General features: G+C 38.4%; 2 protein-coding genes across 2 annotated transcripts in view; both read right to left on the reverse strand.

Moving 5' to 3' along the window:
• Positions 1–2795: 2795 nt before the first annotated feature.
• LOC145449653 (uncharacterized) lies at positions 2796–11005 on the reverse strand. The gene is made up of 3 exons (XM_080328053.1): positions 8936–11005; positions 3635–3703; positions 2796–3576 (listed from the first exon to the last, which is right to left on the reverse strand). The coding sequence occupies exons 1-3, from the start codon at positions 9057–9059 to the stop codon at positions 3413–3415; spliced, it is 357 nt and encodes a 118-aa protein (XP_080184179.1). The 5' UTR covers positions 9060–11005; the 3' UTR covers positions 2796–3412.
• Positions 11006–15932: 4927 nt separating this feature from the next.
• LOC145436443 (uncharacterized) overlaps positions 15933–19077 on the reverse strand; it is a 512022-nt gene continuing 508877 nt past the window's right edge. The window contains exons 10-11 of the mRNA XM_080313791.1: positions 18007–18058; positions 15933–16218 (exon numbers count right to left, since the gene is read on the reverse strand). Coding sequence (XP_080169917.1) covers positions 16158–16218; positions 18007–18058 — 113 coding nt within the window. The 3' untranslated portion in view covers positions 15933–16157. The remainder of the gene's footprint in view (positions 16219–18006; positions 18059–19077) is intronic.

The raw sequence follows: 19077 nt of genomic DNA on the forward strand, positions 1-19077 counted from the left end.
CTAGCACCGCGTAGCCGAATTTAGCATACCGAAAAATATCTACTTTACAAAATTTTCATTTCTTTATGTCCATTAGAGTCGTGTTCATCCGACGAATTTGTCCGACTTACTTGCATGAATTACAAGCTACATAATACAACTAGTTAACACGCGTTGATGTAACGTTCCTCATTTGTATGCATAGCCTACGCGAAATTGGTTACCGAATTTTTCGATTAGTTTATATTCTGAATTTTATTTAAAACTGAAACTGTTAAGTACTACTAAAAGTGTTATAAAATGTGAAAAAGTGTACAAGTAGAATTAATATTATGTCATGAATAAGTAGTTTACAAATTCATACGATTTTTCTTGTTGCGTTCCGGGATAAAATGTAATTTTTCGCTCTTTTTTTCTTATTTTTTATTAAAATTAGTATTCATTTTACAAAAAACGTCGTGTTTTGACTTTTGAAAATGGAAGATGCGTGGGCTGGACTAACTTTTTACGTAGTTTGAAATCGCCACTTCTATACATTAATTATAAGTATTTGTCAGTCATCGCAGCACCGCTCATATTGCGCACCATCTATTTATTTCACGGATAACAAATTACTCCTGCTTTTATCAGAGGATACTTTCCTAGGGTTTGCCTACTAACAGTACTTATAGTTTTGATTAATGAAAAATATAGTGATTGAAAATAGATCACTGGATTATAGTTTACAGAAAACTCCACAATTCTATGTGACGTCCTTGCATGCCAACAACCTTCGAACTATTCGCCACATCATAAACACTTGAGTAGGCCTACATTTGATGCGTGTGGGGAAAACCTAGGTAAATTTTCATATGCATTTAGTTTCCGGCTCTGAAAGCAAGCTTGGTCTATGATCAATAGCAACTTTTGCGTAAACTCCGTTCTATTTCACTTCATACCTACACAATGTAGATAGTCTATTCGAATAATTCGATGTATAATTGAACTTTCCTCTGCATGATCATTAGGGCTTCTATTTTTTGTTGCAGGGCAACTTTGTTGTAGCCGAAAGCGGTATTATCTAGCAACAAGGTTTAAATGACTCGCCTCCGGCGTTTATTGACCGTATTACCCGTATTCTCGTCATGCAAAAATTATGCATGTATTAGTATGAAGCTCAGATGCAGCAAAGTGTGTGTGACTGCCTGTAAAAATGCTGCGAAGCAGCGACTCTAATTTCCCGGCTTATAGCAAACAACGACGCTGAAATTTTACTTCAGACGCAGCAAAGGGTGTGAGACCGCCTGTAAAAATTGCGCGAAGGTACATTTCTCGGCTTATAACAAATAACGACGCTGAAATTCTACTTCAGATGCAGTAAAGTTAATGCGTTTGGCTATATAAATTGCGCGAAGGTGCATTTCTCGGCTTATAGCGAATAACGACGCTGAAACTCTACTTCAGATACAGCAAATGCGGCAAAGTCTGCGCGAATAGCTGCATAAATTGCGAAAAGGTGCGACTCTAATTTTTCGGCTTTATTGCAAATACCGATGGGGCAGAATTGACGTCGGATCAACTCTTTGTACATTCCACAAGCGGGACCATTCAGAAATATCGAGCCACTCTGAAGCATGAAGGAGGTTTGGTCGTTACGTATACTCGCGACGGGATCGAGCATTATCAACCTCTGAATCCAGCTATTCACCCAGCGTAGTTGTTCCTAATCCCAACCTTCCGCTCGTATCGTATATACTACAAGTCAGTGATCGCTACATCAAACAAAACGGTCAGATCGAACGCAAGAACTCGGATCGCAGCGTCGGATGGTCAAAATCGCATTTTATATTAAGTAATTAGTGATGATGTGTAGAATTTTGATATATCATCATATAAAACCACACCTAGTTCAGCGTTGCTCATATTATCCGTGAAAATACAAAGTCCTAAATACACATAATAATAATATCTGGCGAATATAGCCTTGCATATACATCATAGTTTTTGGTTATCATGACAATAACTGGTTTCCGTTAGCGAAGTGTTATTGCAGATATAAATACGCACATAAACCAAATGAATTCAAATTCACATTCACAGAAATGTGTTATCTGAGAGCTCATATTATCCGCGAAAATATAAAGTCCTAAATACACATATTAAAAGGACTGAATCGTATGAAATGAGTGGACTTTTTACTATATTTGCTCCTAACATTATAGCAGCACCCGACGCAGCTTACATTATTATGTTATAAGACAAAATTATCGCCGAGCAATACCGATTTTGCGTAAGTTCCGTTATGCGTTTGACTACTTTACTACGGATTAATATTATGTTGATCGCGCGACATGTGCGTAGAATTTTAATACATCAGAAAAAAACCACGCATAGTTCAACGTGGATGAGTGTTGTCTGAGAGCTCATATTATCCGCGAAAATACACAGTCCTAAATACACATAATAGAATATCTTGCGAATATAGTCTTGCATAGACATCATAGTTTTCTGAATTTGCTCATAAATACACGAGGCAATAGTCTAGCGGTGAGCGATGAACATACAGTCCTAAATACACATAATAGAATATCTAAGGAAAGTATCATCTAACGTATAATGAATGTTATTTATTTCTCGGAAGCATGGACCGGGCATAGTCCAACGTTAATTATATTATGAGAGTGTTTACATTCTAAATAGCCTGAGGGGCGGGGCGCCAAACGATTCAACCTTCACTACTCATGTCCACCTTGTCACGATGGACGCAATTTTTAATAGAATATTGATTGTTTTTGCATCGTTTGTGGAATAGGATTTGCTAGTGGACAACTAAAATCACACAACTTCATTTGAAGAAATCGCTTTTCATTTTCGTAAATCAACTAGCTGCTTTTTCTGCGGGATTATTGCTCGATTTGTTAGGATGCCATATCTGATTTTCATTGTCACTAGTGCATATTGATCAGCTGTTAAAGAAGTTAAAACGTCTGTAAGTCGCGTATATTAGTCTTCAGGCCTTTTTCAAAATATTTATGAAGTTCTTCTTTTGCAACACCTTAAAAATTGTTCGCGGCACACCTGAGAATCTGTGGTGGCACACAGGAATTACTGGGCTACAGACTCAATACAAACTACTGTATTTTCAAAATGCGCAACTAGGACTAGACTACTCGCTTTACAAAACTCACAAACATAGAACACAAACTAGAACCCACAACCTTTGAAAATCCGCAACTAACCAAGTAAGTAGACTCAAGTCTAAAGCAACTCCTTAATTTTCATAATAGCCTAACGGTTTTGCACGCGAGTACTAGTTTAAAATGAGAGTTTCGACCCCCGAAAGCTATACCCAGTTATGCCACCGTTAGTAGTGATGACTCTGAGCTAGAAATGGCTGCAAGAACATCACGCAACAGAACAATGGTTGCGCAAAATAACAGCAGCTAGTTCACCGTCAAAGAACTAGATTGATAGTTTGTACAAGTCTGGTCGAGTCCAAGTCTACATGGATTGAATGTATGTTTGGCATCGGACAGAGTTTTATCGAGATGGCATTGATACATAAACAAGGAATCTGACGACCCACGACTGTGTTTGCGACTTTCTTCTTTTCAAAATCTGGAAAAAGAAATCATTTCCGCACGCCGATAACTAAAAAATATCGTTCTGCACTTACCTTTCACTTTGAACATGTGCAAAAAGATGGTTTCTGTTTGCAGGTGGTCGGAAGGGGGATGGTAAAAATCTTGCAAAAATATAAAGATAAATTCAATAACAATTTAAACAACAGCGAACGTACCACTTTACTATGTCACTACCTTCGAGTCAAAAGTCATTGCACATTTTGAATCGAGTCAAGTCACTAGTTTTTGGAGTTGACTCAAGTCAAGTCCAGTCAAGTCACCAGTCAAGTCAAGATTCAAGTTAAGTTGAATTTTAGAAGTATGAGTGATGATGCTAAGTGATTACATTTTGTTAACTGGTTGACAGTGTTGGGATGACTCGAGTCATGACTTGACTCGAGTCACCTTTTTCGTATGACTTGACTTGACTCGAGTCACTTTGCTAAAATGACCTGACTTGACTCGGCGTCTCATAAATGTGGATTGACTCGTGACTCGGAGCAAAATTCACGAGTCAATTTCGAGTCATCAAGAAATCGATATCGATAAAAATCATTGTATCTTGCTTCTTGCATATGTTCGGATTGTACGCGAAACGGTGGTGCAACCCATGAGAGCAACCAATCATTAAATGATCGTGCGTTTTACTGAGCCTCCGTTGTTCTCTCACAAATATATTGATCGCAAACTAAGGTTATATAGTCCTCAACCACAGGCGCAGGCTGGAATTGTATCATATCAATTTGTAAATAGGTAATGTATTGCATCATATCAATTTGTTTCTCTATTCTCTATTTTGGCTGGTAGGCCTAACTATAATGCGAGGTCATGCAATTACTTACGTAGTTAAGCATTTCTACGTATATGTGAGCAATAAAGCCCCTTCTTGCGTTTATATTCAACTCTATATTCGTTCATAGGGTCAGAATCAATAATCACTCAATCTGTATCTCAGAAAGCTAGCAAAATGCAATGTCGTAATCATGCCTCATACTTTGAAAAGGCAACTTGACTTGAATTGTGACTTGACTCGTGACTTGACTTGACTTGACTCGACTTGACTCAAGTCACCTCCAAAATTCGAGTGACTTGACTTGACTCGAGTCACCTTCGAAAATCGATTGACTTGACTTGACTCGAGTCAAAATGTGCAATGACTCGAAATGACTCGTGACTCGAAGGTAGTGACTTGATCCCAACACTGCTGGTTGAAGGGTAGATTTAATTGACCAATTATCTTGAATCAAATAACGAATACGGTATATATAAATTTAAATAGCCTATACAAGCAAAATGACGTTGTATAGATCAGTGGTTCTCAACCGCCGGTCCGCGGACCGGTGCCGGTCTGCGACGACATTCCTGCCGGTCCGCCAGGTAAATTACGACATTGCATTTTGCTAGCTGTCTGAGATACAGATTGAGTGGTTATTGATTCTGACCCTATGAACGAATATAGAGTTGAATATAAACGCAAGAAGGGGATTTATTGCTCACGTATCCGTAGAAATGCTTAACTACGTAAGTAATTGCATGACCTCGGATTATAGTTAGGCCTACCAGCCAAAATAGAGAACAGAGAAACGAATTGATATGATGCAATACATTACCTATTTACAAATTGATATGATACAATTCCAGCCTGCGCCTGTGGTTGAGGACTATATAACCTTAGTTTGCGATCAATATATTTGTGAGAGAACAACGGAGGCTCAGTAAAACGCACGATCATTTAATGATTGGTTGCTCTCATGGGTTGCACCACCGTTTCGCGTACAATCCGAACATATGCAAGAAGCAAGATACAATGATTTTTATCGATATCGATTTCTTGATGACTCGAAATTGACTCGTGAATTTTGCTCCGAGTCACGAGTCAATCCACATTTATGAGACGCCAAGTCAAGTCAGGTCATTTTAGCAAAGTGACTCGAGTCAAGTCAAGTCATACGAAAAAGGTGACTCGAGTCAAGTCATGACTCGAGTCATCCCAACACAGTCAACCAGTTGACTCGAAATGACTCGTGACTCGAAGGTAGTGACTTGATCCCAACACTGCTGGTTGAAGGGTAGATTTAATTGACCAATTATCTTGAATCAAATAACGAATACGGTATATATAAATTTAAATAGCCTATACAAGCAAAATGACGTTGTATAGATCAGTGAATTACAATTTTATACCTTAAATTCAAGATGCACTGTAAAAGGCTGGTCCATTGATCAAATATATAAAACATTAAATTTTAAACTGATTCAGAACTTCTTGAGGTAACACTAGGGCCGAAAACATGTTCGATTTGACATAAAGTTCAAGACGTGCCATTTGACGACATGCGAGCGACAAGTACTGAACAGGTACGAGCTGACTCATCGCTAAACAGCGCAGTTTGCGCGAGCATTCGTCTTCGATTCATTCATTCTGTGCAGGACCGTAACCGGGGCACCCCAAACCGCCTAATAGGAGAAGGGCCGAGCTTGAAAAGAACCCGAAATTATTTTGGAAATGAACATCAGGGTTGTATCCAAGTCATAAGGTTCCGGGTCACAAGTCAATCTCACTTTTTTAGTTTTGACTCGAGTCAATTCGAGTCATTTTCAATTCACCACCGAGTCAAGTCCGAGTCCAAGTCACTGAGTAGACTGTCGAGTCCGAGTCATAGTGTTTTGACTGCAGTCCGAGTCCAAGTCATTGTGTGCGGACTTTCCAGTTTCGAGTTAATGTCATGTGAGACCCAGTTTTCACAACTCTACCCGGTGATATCAAATGCTTCTCATTCATAATATCTTCATTTTCGTCACTTTTAACAGTTTCAGGTAGCATTTTCAAGTGCCAGTATGGACAGACGAAATAATATCAGCGTGATAACTTTACTATTCTTCGAAATTGCAATGAAATGCCCGTCTTGGTAGACCCAGTCTCGAGTCATATCACTCGGTCCGAGTCATGTGCAATGACTCGAGTACAAGTCGAGTCAATACACAACCATGATGAACATAAATCATAACGTATTTATTTGAAACTTTTCCCAACATTTTTCAATTTGTTTTCGCTCTTTGCGCGATTTAGTGACACTAAATGTTTTGCATCTTAAGTGCCCGTCTCCGAGAAATACGCATGATTTATAGAAATAGGCATTTGGGCGTCAGCCATTACCGCGCCATGACGTACCAATACAAAATAATGAAGATTAGGCTAACATGCGACTCCGAAAGGCGTGCCAAAAATACGGCAGCGAGAAAACCGATTCAGTCATGAATGGTGGTAAATTTGCGCTATTGACGCAATTGAGCTACTTAAACTCTTTGCTTACACTGAGTAGAATGAATGTGCCCAGAAAGGTGAAAACATCCTCCCAACTGTGGCTTTATCGCCCTGTGGAGCACAAGATCAACGCTTTTGGGGGTGGGCTTACGAAGTGCTTTTTCGGCACGGATTGCCGGTATAGTTACTGTAAGGTGTTTTCTTGGGTCACGCATTGTATTCGTAGTTGCCAGAGTAGCCTATGCGTCCAGTGCCAGTGGGCAATGAGCAAGGTAGCACGACAAGGTGCTTGGTTCGACTCCGAAACGCTTCTTGTATCGATATTGTCAAAGAGATGAATATTATTCGAGTTGGCGTGGTCCGTTAAACCCACGGCCTTCGGCACGAAAGACTGTAAACGACTCTCGATGGTAGCACTTTTAACTGGATAAGGCAATTTTACATCGACTCAGCAGACTGACTACCATAAAATCACATGGATGCCATCGTGAAGATAATTAATCACGATCAAAACCCTCTAAATGTCACTCTCTATCATCATATAACTGCAAAAAACGGTTGCATGCTTTACATTTTGGCTTAAATTTCAATTTTGAAAGTTCACCGGTCCGCCAGTCATTTTTTTGAAATTTTACCGGTCCGCGAGGTGAAAAAGGTTGAGAACCACTGGTATAGATCACGCACCCCAAGAACTGATGATAAAATACATGAATAACTGTATGTATACCTACATGCTAGAGTCTGTTATTATCAGTCGATATATAGGACCGAATACGAAGCCACGAGAAGTTGATCAGATTAGTTTGATTAGTCTGATTAGTGTTGTTAAAGGTGAGCACTGCGCAATGTAAGCACTGAGCCGTCTAAGAAACAGAGATACGTTTCTATTAGAATAATATATTGCTACTACGACAAAGTATACTGTGATTGTTTCGTTTGTGGTCAATTTATTTGTGATGTAACAATGGATGATCAGCAAGACGTACAATCAGTGAATGACTGGTTGCTCTCACAAGTGACACCGGCATATTGCAAACAACTCGAACATACATAAGATTAAGTGATTTAATCGACACCGTTTACTTAATGACTTGAAATTGACTCGTACATCTTGCTCAAGTCACGAGTCAATCCACATGTTTGAAGCGCACGAGTCAAGTCTAGTAATCTCATTTTAGCAAAGTGACTCGAGTCAAGTCATACGAAAAATTTCACTCGAGTCAAGGCATGACTCGAGTCATCCCAACACTGATATGATCCTACTCTACACCAGCCAATTTGTGAGTTAGGAGCATCGAATTTAAACTCGGTATACTTTACGAATAACGCCATAAGATAAAAATTTGTTAATCAAATTATGGAAGATCTACACGCAGCTATGTTTGATCTTGACATTGACTTTGTGGACTTGACTTGAGCCTATTCAAAAATGAGAAATTTATTAAATGCATTTTGAATACAGATATTTTCGACTGACACTCGGCCCTGGTAATCGTCAGGATCTAGTGGAGAATCGGGGGGGGGGGGGGGGTATTGTATATCAGCATTGTATCATAAAATATGACGTCGCTAGCATGAAAATTCAAATGATCCAGCCAAATGGCTGGCCCAAGCTCAATCTCAATGTACTATTTTTTAGACTATGGTATACACTGCATTGAATCTCAGCCCTTTGTTGAAATAGGCACATATCTTGCATGATGGGAACCATTCTCAAGTGACAACTAAGATTATTGATTTAAAATGTCTTTGCTCACTGTTAACAAGTGACACAGTGCAAGTGCTTTACCAACAGACTATCAGTCAACAAGTCCCGGTAAAAACATGAGGTCAAAACATTATACACTGCACACCAATTACAATATAGTGACTAGTGACGTCATATTTTGTGATACGATTGTCGGTATACGATGTTCTTCCCAATTATCTACTAGTTGCTGACGATTAAATCTGACGAGTGTCTGCCGAAAATATCAGGTTTCAGTTCAATATATGAATAAACACTACAGTGTTCAATAGAATGCTAATATTATTATGAACCTTCAATTCGGTACAATGTAAATAGAATAAGTTCTAAAATCAATCTTACCATCAAGAGCCTCTCTTTCGCTAACATGCGGAAGAACTGACACCGAAGGTAGTCCGTCATCATCATTGTGATTTACGTTCGATTTTATGAGCCTGATACCACGTTTCGATACAGGCGGTGCCATTGGTGATTTAGGACTGTAATTATGTCTTGATACAAGTTTTTTCACCGGAGTCTTGATAGGCTATCGTGTGCTTATAACTTTAAAGACTCGTTCATGTCGTCACGGAAACATTCATGACAAACGTTGCGACGTAATTTCTTGATTATTTCACCGTGCAGAAAGGCACTGTCGCATGTTAAGCCTAGATAAGCTCCATGCATGTGGAATCGCGAACAGATATCAGTTCAGGATCTGGACTAGAATTACCGTATTCTCTGTAATGATAAATAAATCATTAGTGGCGAGGAGCGTCTAATTTCAATTCTCGAAACCATATTTCTCACTAATCGATTGGAATGGGCAATAATTGTGCTTGGGCCCATTTCCAACCACATGATGGTACTCGTGCAGTGCCGTCGGAGTCGGCCAGGCGGTTGCAGATAAACTCGCCACTCATGAGTCACAATGAAAATAGTGGTTGTTTTCGGCAATGAGTTGAGCTTGACAGAAGGATTTCTTACACAGAATAATTAAATATTTAAACAAAAAGTTGCGGGTGACGTTGCCATCAATCCCACTCTGGCTCATCAATCCTTATCGAACAATGATATCGCATAGTATCAATTGTACAGCTGACAGATACAGTTCTGCACTAGAAGATCACGAATTGTATCTACGGAATGAACAAAAGCAAATAGAACGAAAACTGAAATTTTGATTATAGGAAGGTTAACGCGAAGAGACAACGCTACCAATTTGAAGAAAGTGTGAGAATAAAAGTGGGATATCGGATCAGAAGCAAATGAAAAATGACATCGATTATTCGGCCATGGCTATATATAACAATCAGGCATTTAATCATATTACCCAATATATATCAAGAAGTAATAGTAGCTAGCTGGTTACTATGGAATTGTACAATTAAGAGATACGGTAGTCAATATTACATCATCCGCGTTTTGCCCACAAATGCTGGAAGACGTGAAGGCCCTTTCAGTAATAGCTTGCTGATGCTTATATTACCTTTGGTCAATCGGTTCAAAGCTTGAAGAGCGACGCTTATGGTCGAGTCGCACAAAATGTCAATAATAGCACGATCCTGAATTTATGTCTCTTAGTTGTCCAAATTTCCTCTCCATTCTTGCCGACTTGTTTATTGGACAAGAAAAAATTTATTCAAACTGTGCTGTATCCTTGGCCTTTCGGATATGGTTTGTAAGGTGCATTGTACCACTTGAACATTGGGTTGTAATCAAGTCAAAAGGCTCTGAGTCACAATTTAATCTTAATTTTATAGACTGTTTGACTCGAGTCAAGTCGAGTCATATTCAATTCACCACATAGTCAAGTCCGAGTTCAAGTCGGTGAGAAAAAGGTCGAATCCGAGTCATGGTATTATGACTAGAGTCGAGTCCAAGTCATTGTGTTGGCTGACCAGCTTCCAGTCAAAGTCTTGATAAATCAATTTTTATAACTCTGTTTGGTGATATCGAATGGTTCGCTTTCATAATATACTAATATTACTCATTTTAAGCAGTTTCTGGTCACACTTTCAAGTACCAGTACCACGAAATCCCAATAGTGTGGTTAGGCTACAGTACTTTACTATTCTTCAACATTACAATGAAATGTCTGTCTTGGCCGGCTGAGTCTCGATTCATATGACTTGGTTCGAGTGATGCGCAATGACTCGAGTTCAAGTCGAATCAATACACTACCAAAAATAAGACAAATTTGGTCTTATGGTCTCAAAGTGACTTTTTATGACAAATGTCTTAAAGACAAATCTGTCTCAATAAGAATCTTTCGTCTCAAAATTAAGACCATTTTCGCTTGAAACCAAGAGACAAATTGCATGTCTTATAAAGCAGAATCAGTATTAATTTCAAGACCAAATAATCTTGACAATTCAATATGGCCTTGAAAAGTTTGATCAGTCCTAATTTTAAGATCGAATAATCTTGACAATTTAGTAGGGCCTATGTCATACAAAGCTGGAACAGTCTCAATTTCAAGACCTAATAATCTTGACAATTCAATATGGCCCTAATTTCAAGACCGAATAATCTTGATATGATTGAATATGGTACCGTATCAAATAGCTGAATCAGTCTTCATTTTAAGACCAACTAATCTTGACGATTCAATATGTTCTTGAAAAGCTGAATCAGTCTCGATTTCAAGACCTCACTTCATCAGTAAGACTGAATTTGCTGAAAATGAGACCAAATCCGGTAGTGTCCTAAATTTGAGCCCAAAATTGTAAATTATTTTTTGTAGTGATACCGGTACACAGATTGACCTCAGTCTAGTCATTTCCGTATTTTGAGAAAAAAATACTCTCCAGTCACGTCGAGTCATCATAAAATCGTGACTCGAGTCGAGCCATGACTCGAGTCATTACAACCCTGATTGAAAACTTGTGCTGTTTAATTTGCATTTGAACATAGCAATTATTGCAGTCACCAATCACCATTCAGCAGAGCCAGTGTCCCATAAATCAGGTTGCAACCACTCTATACTTCACTCTTTCTGTACTATCTCTCATGACGTCAATCCATTACAATGGACAAACGAAACTCAGACAACGGAATCACAGTTGAAATCGACACTCAGACTATAGGTTAGTAATCTGCTCACACCTCAGAGCTCAGACTATAGATTACTAACCTACGGATAGATACGCAGGTCCCGCCGTTACGCTCCGGCAAGCAGTTACACTTGTTGCTGAGCAATCTAAAAGCAGCATAATCGATGGTGTTATAGTTCGCGACCTGAGGGCTGAAATTTAATGAAACTGGTCTTAATCGAGAGCTACTGCCGCACTGATTCCAAAAATACAAATTAAAATCTTGACGGGGATACGGAACCACCTCAAAACAACCCTCAAAATCCGAAAATCGGCATTGTTGTAACAATGGCACCTACCGCAACACGATAAACGTAACAATTGCAATTTCATCAAGCGATTGTTCAGAACAATGCCGATTTTCATATTTCAAGGGATGTTTTGACGTGGTTCCCTTTCCCCGACAAGATTTTAATTTGTATTCTCAGAATCAGTTTGACAGTAGCTCTCAATTAAGACCAGTTTCATTAAATTTCAGCGCTCGGGTCGCAAGTTATAACACCACCAAATATGCTGCTTTTAGATTGCTCAGCAACAAGTGTAACTGCTTGCCGGAGCGTAACGGCGGGACCTGCGTATCTATCCGTAGGTTAGTAATCAGCCCCACACAAGAGCATCACTAACGCACTGATCAACACTCCTAGGCGTTGACTTTCAAATTGTTTAATGGTCTCTCGTTTAAATAATATAGAAAAGCACCATAATTAGTGCTGGTCAAAATCGTGTACCTGAGTGATTTGATTCTGAATCACGTATTATGCTTCGAGTCGAGTCGAGTATTCGAGTATCGAATGTAACATTCGATAATTCGAGTATCAATCATTATGACGTCACAATAGAATGTACTATGTCAAAGTTCAAATATGTATCTTTCATTTTAGATAAATTAGATAACATTAGTTATCTATACTTTTATGGCACCACAAAAAACATAATGCCTGTTATCTATTATAGATAACTAACCTACGGTGCAGCACAATGACCATAACAACGGTCCGTGCGTGGTTGCGATTGTTTAGAACAATGCCGATTTCCAGACTTTGAAGGCTATTTCGAGGTGGTTCCATTGCCTTGATGAAAGCATAGTGTCCTATATGGTGTCGACACAAGCAAATCGCACGGTTCAATGAAATTGTAAACGTCACAGTTTCCATTTGGCTACAGGCAATTTGACGGTGATTTTTGACCGGCTTGCCGAGCATTACATTTGATGAATTGGGTATCAATCGAAAGCTGACGCTGTACTGCTTGCGAAAATATAAATTTTATTCCACTCATGGCCCTGGAACCCCCACAATCAGCCCCAAATTATTCATTGTCGAGTAGATTGGCAGTGTGACGCAACAATGCTGTCTGGCGAAACGAGAGACTAGCTCAAGAGCAAGGATGCGGCCGAGCGGCGAGAGTGGGATCAGCTGACGTCGCGGCAATAGCGATGTGCAACTATAGAGATTGAGCACCATAAACATGTTAGCTTCGAACACGCTTCTACTATGTGTAGACTGCTACCAGGCATAACTAAAAGTGTCATCTGTCTGTATTTGATTATCAATTTGAAGACTTCGTTCTATTGGCCTGTAATTAAGTCTTACATCTGGTTACAACTATCCGCACCAAAAGTTACAGTTACCTGACAATAGCCGAAAAAATCAGCCATAATATCCGAATTCTATATTCGACTGCCATAAAATTGTCTAATAAGACTCTCTTTCTCTCTCTAATAATATACACCAATCGAGTCTCCTCACATCCCGATAAAGCGACGGAAATGTCAAGCTCAAATGATTAATTACTGTTTATTTCACACCAATTCTACACATTATATAACATGAAAATGCACTACACGAGGAAAATACAGTCGCCGATAATTCAGCCTCTTCACGCCACGCCCAAGGTGAAAGTACTTGGAAGTCATTCATCAAACCCTGGGTTGTGGGTATTATCAGTGTTGTCTCACATAGGGTTACCATACGTGTCCTCAGGGAGGGCGCCTAAATATCTGGTTAAATATATGTTAAAAATGTACTGAAATATAACGGATAAAGTGGGTGAATCAGGAGTCGAATCGACCTGATGACCTTTTTTTAGACGACCAACTTCTAACATTAAATAAATTTACCAATGTTTTCGGATATTTCTCCTGTATTGTAAGTACCGTACATAAATTTTTACGATAGTGTCCTCTTTTCAGATTCCCAAAATATGGCAACCGTATTTCGCATCAATCACAAGACGTGTAATAATGGTCAACAACAACAAGTTATAGGGTGCCGATCAGTTAATCATAATAATTCTGTTATAAGTGAATAATGAATCCTATTTTAACAGTATATTCCTATTGAAAGAACCCGAATACTTTCGGCTGACACTCGTCAGGGGTGATTGTCAGCAACTAGTACAGAATTGGAAAGAATAAATATACTATTCAATTGTATCTTGAAATTCTGTACCTCCAAGAAGCTCTTTGAATCACATTTATTCAGTTATCAGAAATTCCGATTATTATACATTTAGAAATTGTCTCTTTATCGGTAAACTTCAGTAGGCCCTATGGTAGGTCATTGAGAATTACACAGTCGCATTTTAATTAAAAAAAAACGGCCACTGAGGGGTACAAGCCGATGATAGTTTGGTTTGTGCATGTAGAATCACCAAGGTCGCAGAAAATGCAAACAACTGAACATCGATATGGACGCATTAATAATCATTCGTTTCAAGTACAGGGACCGTCATTCAACAACAGGATAACATCAGGGTTTTTGGCGAGAATTATCGATGAAATAATTTAGCAATGGAAGTTATAAACCCGGTTATATTAATATTCACTTTTTCTGCTGACGTCAACTGCACTAAAGACAAAGAAATTGATCACAAGATGATGACGGAACATATAAGATAACACATAATTGATATTACATTGGGGTTCTTACACTAGATACATTCATGTTCAACAAAAAATTTTTTTTTCATTATTTTAGATATTTTTTTTTATTTTTATTGTATTTTGTTTGTATCACAATTCAAAATGTTAAAATACTATACACACGATACATTTAGGATCGATAACATTTTTTTATCATGTTTTTTGTACTTTTATCATATTCAATTAATAAAAGATATAAAAATTCTTGATCACTTACACACCTTGAGAATTTAGTATATGTATACATACATGTAGCTACCTTCTACAATCATCGTGGAAGTTCGCATGAAATGTAAATCGGCCTTGAGATTGTAACATCACGAATATACATGACAACAAGTGTAAGAACTGGTCGATATATTGATTAGAGTTGGTCAACAATACTGATTTGACAAATAAATCCCAGCATAATTATACTTCGTCATTCTCCGACCTGATGATGTAGAAACAGAACATTGGTTGCAACAACGAAATATACACTATAACGACAATTCATCATATAAGACACTTCATTGTAACTTGCGTATCAATCATGTTAAAAGCAGAACATCCTACGTAATACCGGATAGTAGTGGAATAACTTTTCTGTTTAAATCCATTTAATCAGTAATAACACCGTAAAACAGTGGTTCCCGACCTTTTTCGTCTCGTGCCCCCCTTGGCCGATATTATTAACTAAAATTCCTCCCCTATGACTAAAAAATGTGTTTTTTTAACGCGCAACCATTTGTTGAGCAATTGAGCAATTAATCGCCAAACATATTCAGATACGTCCGAACTATGGCGAATGCGCACTAGACTTTGGTGAAGTAGCCTAAAGTCACGACGAAAAATAAATCACCAAGTCCGCTTGCTATGGACTTGGGTTGACTCGATGAATTTGGTACGGTATGTCTTTCACGTTCGCTCATATGTTGGCTTAAAAAGTTGAATAATCTCACTAGCGGCCTTGTGCTGAATTCGGCCTGACGTTTTCTTGCTTAGTAGCAATTTGATCGAGAGGCTGTCGCGGACCCAACGAAATCGTCTCGTGAGCCTCACTTTATCAGGGGGTGTAATATCTACGGAAGACGCCTAGCTTGGAATCCGCCAAAGAAACATACAATTGTAAAAAACTAATTTCTACTTTACAGTTCTGACTTCTGTACCATAAAAATCTAAAAACCTTGTGAACCCAGTGTATCTTCCGATACAATGCCAAAGCCCGATTTCCCCTAAAAAATTAAGCTAGATTCCCCCCTAAAAATTCCAAAATCCCCCAAGTGGGAATTCCCCCCCCCCCCGGTTAAGAACCACTGCCGTAGAATATCCACCTGATGGAAAAGCGAGAATCGAAACGATATTTGCGGATATGAATGTTGTTTTTGTTGTGTTGTTAAACTTGCGCAACTTTTTCCGCTTACCTAACTGTGAAATGCACGATATAAATCGAATCATTACATTGTAATGTGTCAATTGTGTCAATCGAATGCAAGATCGTCAGCTTGAATTCTGAAATGCAACGCAGTCATTCCGCTCGCAAATCTCAATTTTGTTGTTGACGAATATTGCTGGCTCTTGTACATGATTACCGTTGCTGCATCTGCCGTCTCTTCTCTTGTTGTATCGACTCCCTTTTCTCATACTCTCTGAAAAACAAGTACCTCTGAATAAATCGATATCCTAGTTAATCAAACAAGTTTGCCAACTATTCGGATGATCAGACGGAGATGTACCGTTCGCTCGTTTACGTCATTACAGCGTGTAAAATAGAATTTGACTTTTTGTAAACGACCTGGGCTCATAGTCGGATGCATTGCAAGGATTTAATCTACAGACGGACTATGGATTTCTGTTTTTGCAAGACGATTCTCAAGCATCTTCAGCTCACAATCCAATATACAGCGACATATCAATCCAGTACACGCCTTTCTTGAAAATAAACTTGCAGACAACACTTCGTATGTCAGGGAGCGGGACGATATACATTCTAGTGGACTTTGTTGACACTTTACATTTCCAGTAGGTAAATTACAGTGCCGTTAAAATGTCTATTATCAATGACACTTGGAAAGATAGCTCAACACTTTGTTTGATAGAAAGTGTCTTCTTAGTGCCACTGGGATCATCTTTATGAGTGGAAATGTCATAAAAAATAGGGTCGAGCATTTCTGTATCAAGGTAACCCTAAATAGGTGACGATAAGCGTACTGGTAGCACACTTGGATAATTGGATAATTCTAGTCGTCTAATTAGACTAAATAGAGTGAAATGCGGGTAATCTAATTCGAATCTGATTTGTGAAATGATTCGTTGCCGTCATTCCCATTCTAATCTAATTTCCGGTTTTCCTGTAAATGCTACAGAGAGAACAGTATAGTGCGAAAATATTCAAGCTTGCTGTACAGACATATTCTAATATCATGCTCATGAGCAGGCACCATGATTTGAGATGCAAGACATGATGAAATGTTCAAGTTTTCGCGAATGCAGTCATTCTAATTCCAATCTAATTTGAAAAAAGCTGTGTAGCTATCATTTTAATCTAATTCAATTTGGAAATAACTGTATAACTCTAGTTCTAATTCTGCTACAATTTGAAAAAGCTGGAAATTTTATAGTTGTCCAAATCTGACTGGTATTAATCACAAAATCGCGTCTACCTGCACGTCAATTTTTGACGACACGTTGATCCATACGATACGTACAAAAATTAGTAAGTTGTCACTTGCGATTACCTAAGAAAGTATGACACAACCTGTCCAAATAATGGTATTTTATATTCCCATACTTGAGTAATTTTCAACCTTCATTTACAATACCCAAGAAAAAAATGGACGGGATCACTCCAACTTTTGCACGAGTCGAATCAATGACTATTTCGATAGTTTCTGCAAACGATACGACCACATATTCCGACCATCTACTCTATTTTTTACTTCAAGCAGCTAATCAAGTCGGACGGATTATTTTTATACTTTTGTTGTGTTAATAATGCAAGCATCTCGTCAAATGTCAAGATTTAAATCCAATATTTTTCGCGAGAAAATGCGATCTATGTCATTCGAATGCAGAAAGTAATCATGCATTGACGTGACGCATGAATGTCGAAGCTCAAATTCAGTGTCATAGATTGGCAGAGGTTGTCAGTAACCAAGTACTTCTACTTTTTCCAATTATAAAAGTCATTTGGCCCGATTTCACTACTTACTGGGATGCATGGCATTGCTATTATATTCTTGCAGAATAAACAATGTTTTTCAACGACGCTTCGTTTGATGCACCGTGTGACATCGATCGTTATGACGACACTATACGACACCACAATAATATTTATTCAAAAATTACAGTGCATGAGAATGAATCGAGCATGGAATGGAAGGATTAATCCCAACACTCATTTCTAGAACGGGTCAGACTTCGCAACATCGACTCACCTGTACAAAAATGCACGGTCGAGTAGCTGCCAGGCATCTCTTTCTCGATCCACTGAAATGAGAAAGAATTTAGAGAATATATAATACTTGTTATTAAATGATGTAGCGCTGGTAAAAATCAAAATCCTATAACTGATTAGAATTTCAAATCCGAATCCAAAATTAATTTTGTATCGGTGGTCAGTAACGAACTACTTCTACTTAATCAGGGTACACAAGTAGTGTTGCCTACTTGCACCGCTTCATCAAGTCGTTACAATTTTAAAATACTTCCATTTTTACTTGTTCCAACAGTTTTTTGACAAAACTACTTACTTCGTAAAATTTGGATTTTGAAGAGTAGCAAGTAGTTCCGGGATGATTTTTCGTCTTTTTTGTTCGGTGAAAGTGTCATAGGAGTCGCGTGCAACAGCCCATGTATCGTGGTAACTTGACATATATTTTACAATATTTCGCTCACTTGCCGTGTATTTAGTCATTTTGCATTAGTCGTGATGATATCTCAAGATTGCATTTTGAAAAGTAAATATCTTTCGTTAACCGCTAAAAGTAAGCGACCCGGCAACTAAATCTACTTTAGAAACGACTCACTTGAACGCACTTACGATCATTCAGGAACTCGCGTCAGCAACTTTCAGAACCAATGGGTGTCAGTATGACCACCAGATGTCGCAAAAGATCCATATAGAGCACAGTATTTTCTCCTATGGTTACGAAAATATTCGAGTCCCCAAATTTTTTTGACTCAACACCCCCTCATTAAGCACTATGTATCTTTATCACAACCCCAAAAGCTAGGTTGTCATCAGCTGCGAAGTACTTCTACTTTTTCCTGGTACTCAACTAGTTTATAGCGACTGGTGTACTTACTCAAGAAGTTTCAATTGAATACTATTTCTACATCAGTTTTTTAATGCGAGGAAACTCAATTTTGCATTCTTGATATTGTCAATTGAAAAGTAGTTTTTAGACGCGCTTCAACGACGTCATACTTCAAAATTGACAAGACTTCATAAACAAGTTCACGATCAGCGACGTATGGGAAATCATGCGTAAAACAATGATTCGTAT

The sequence above is a fragment of the Botryllus schlosseri genome, chromosome 1 (assembly GCF_051294905.1).
Source record: "Botryllus schlosseri isolate E-star chromosome 1, Bs_hap1, whole genome shotgun sequence".
Lineage (NCBI taxonomy): Eukaryota > Metazoa > Chordata > Ascidiacea > Stolidobranchia > Styelidae > Botryllus > Botryllus schlosseri.

Coding starts and splice junctions, on each gene's coding strand:
- LOC145449653 (XM_080328053.1), bottom strand. CDS start 9,059: ATGGCACCGCCTGTATCGAAACGTGGTATCAGGCTCATAAAATCGAAC. Junction 3,704..8,935: donor CGAAAGAGAGGCTCTTGATG/GTAAGATTGATT, acceptor TATTTTTGCAAG/ATTTTTACCATCCCCCTTCC. Junction 3,577..3,634: donor GCACATGTTCAAAGTGAAAG/GTAAGTGCAGAA, acceptor TTCTTTTTCCAG/ATTTTGAAAAGAAGAAAGTC.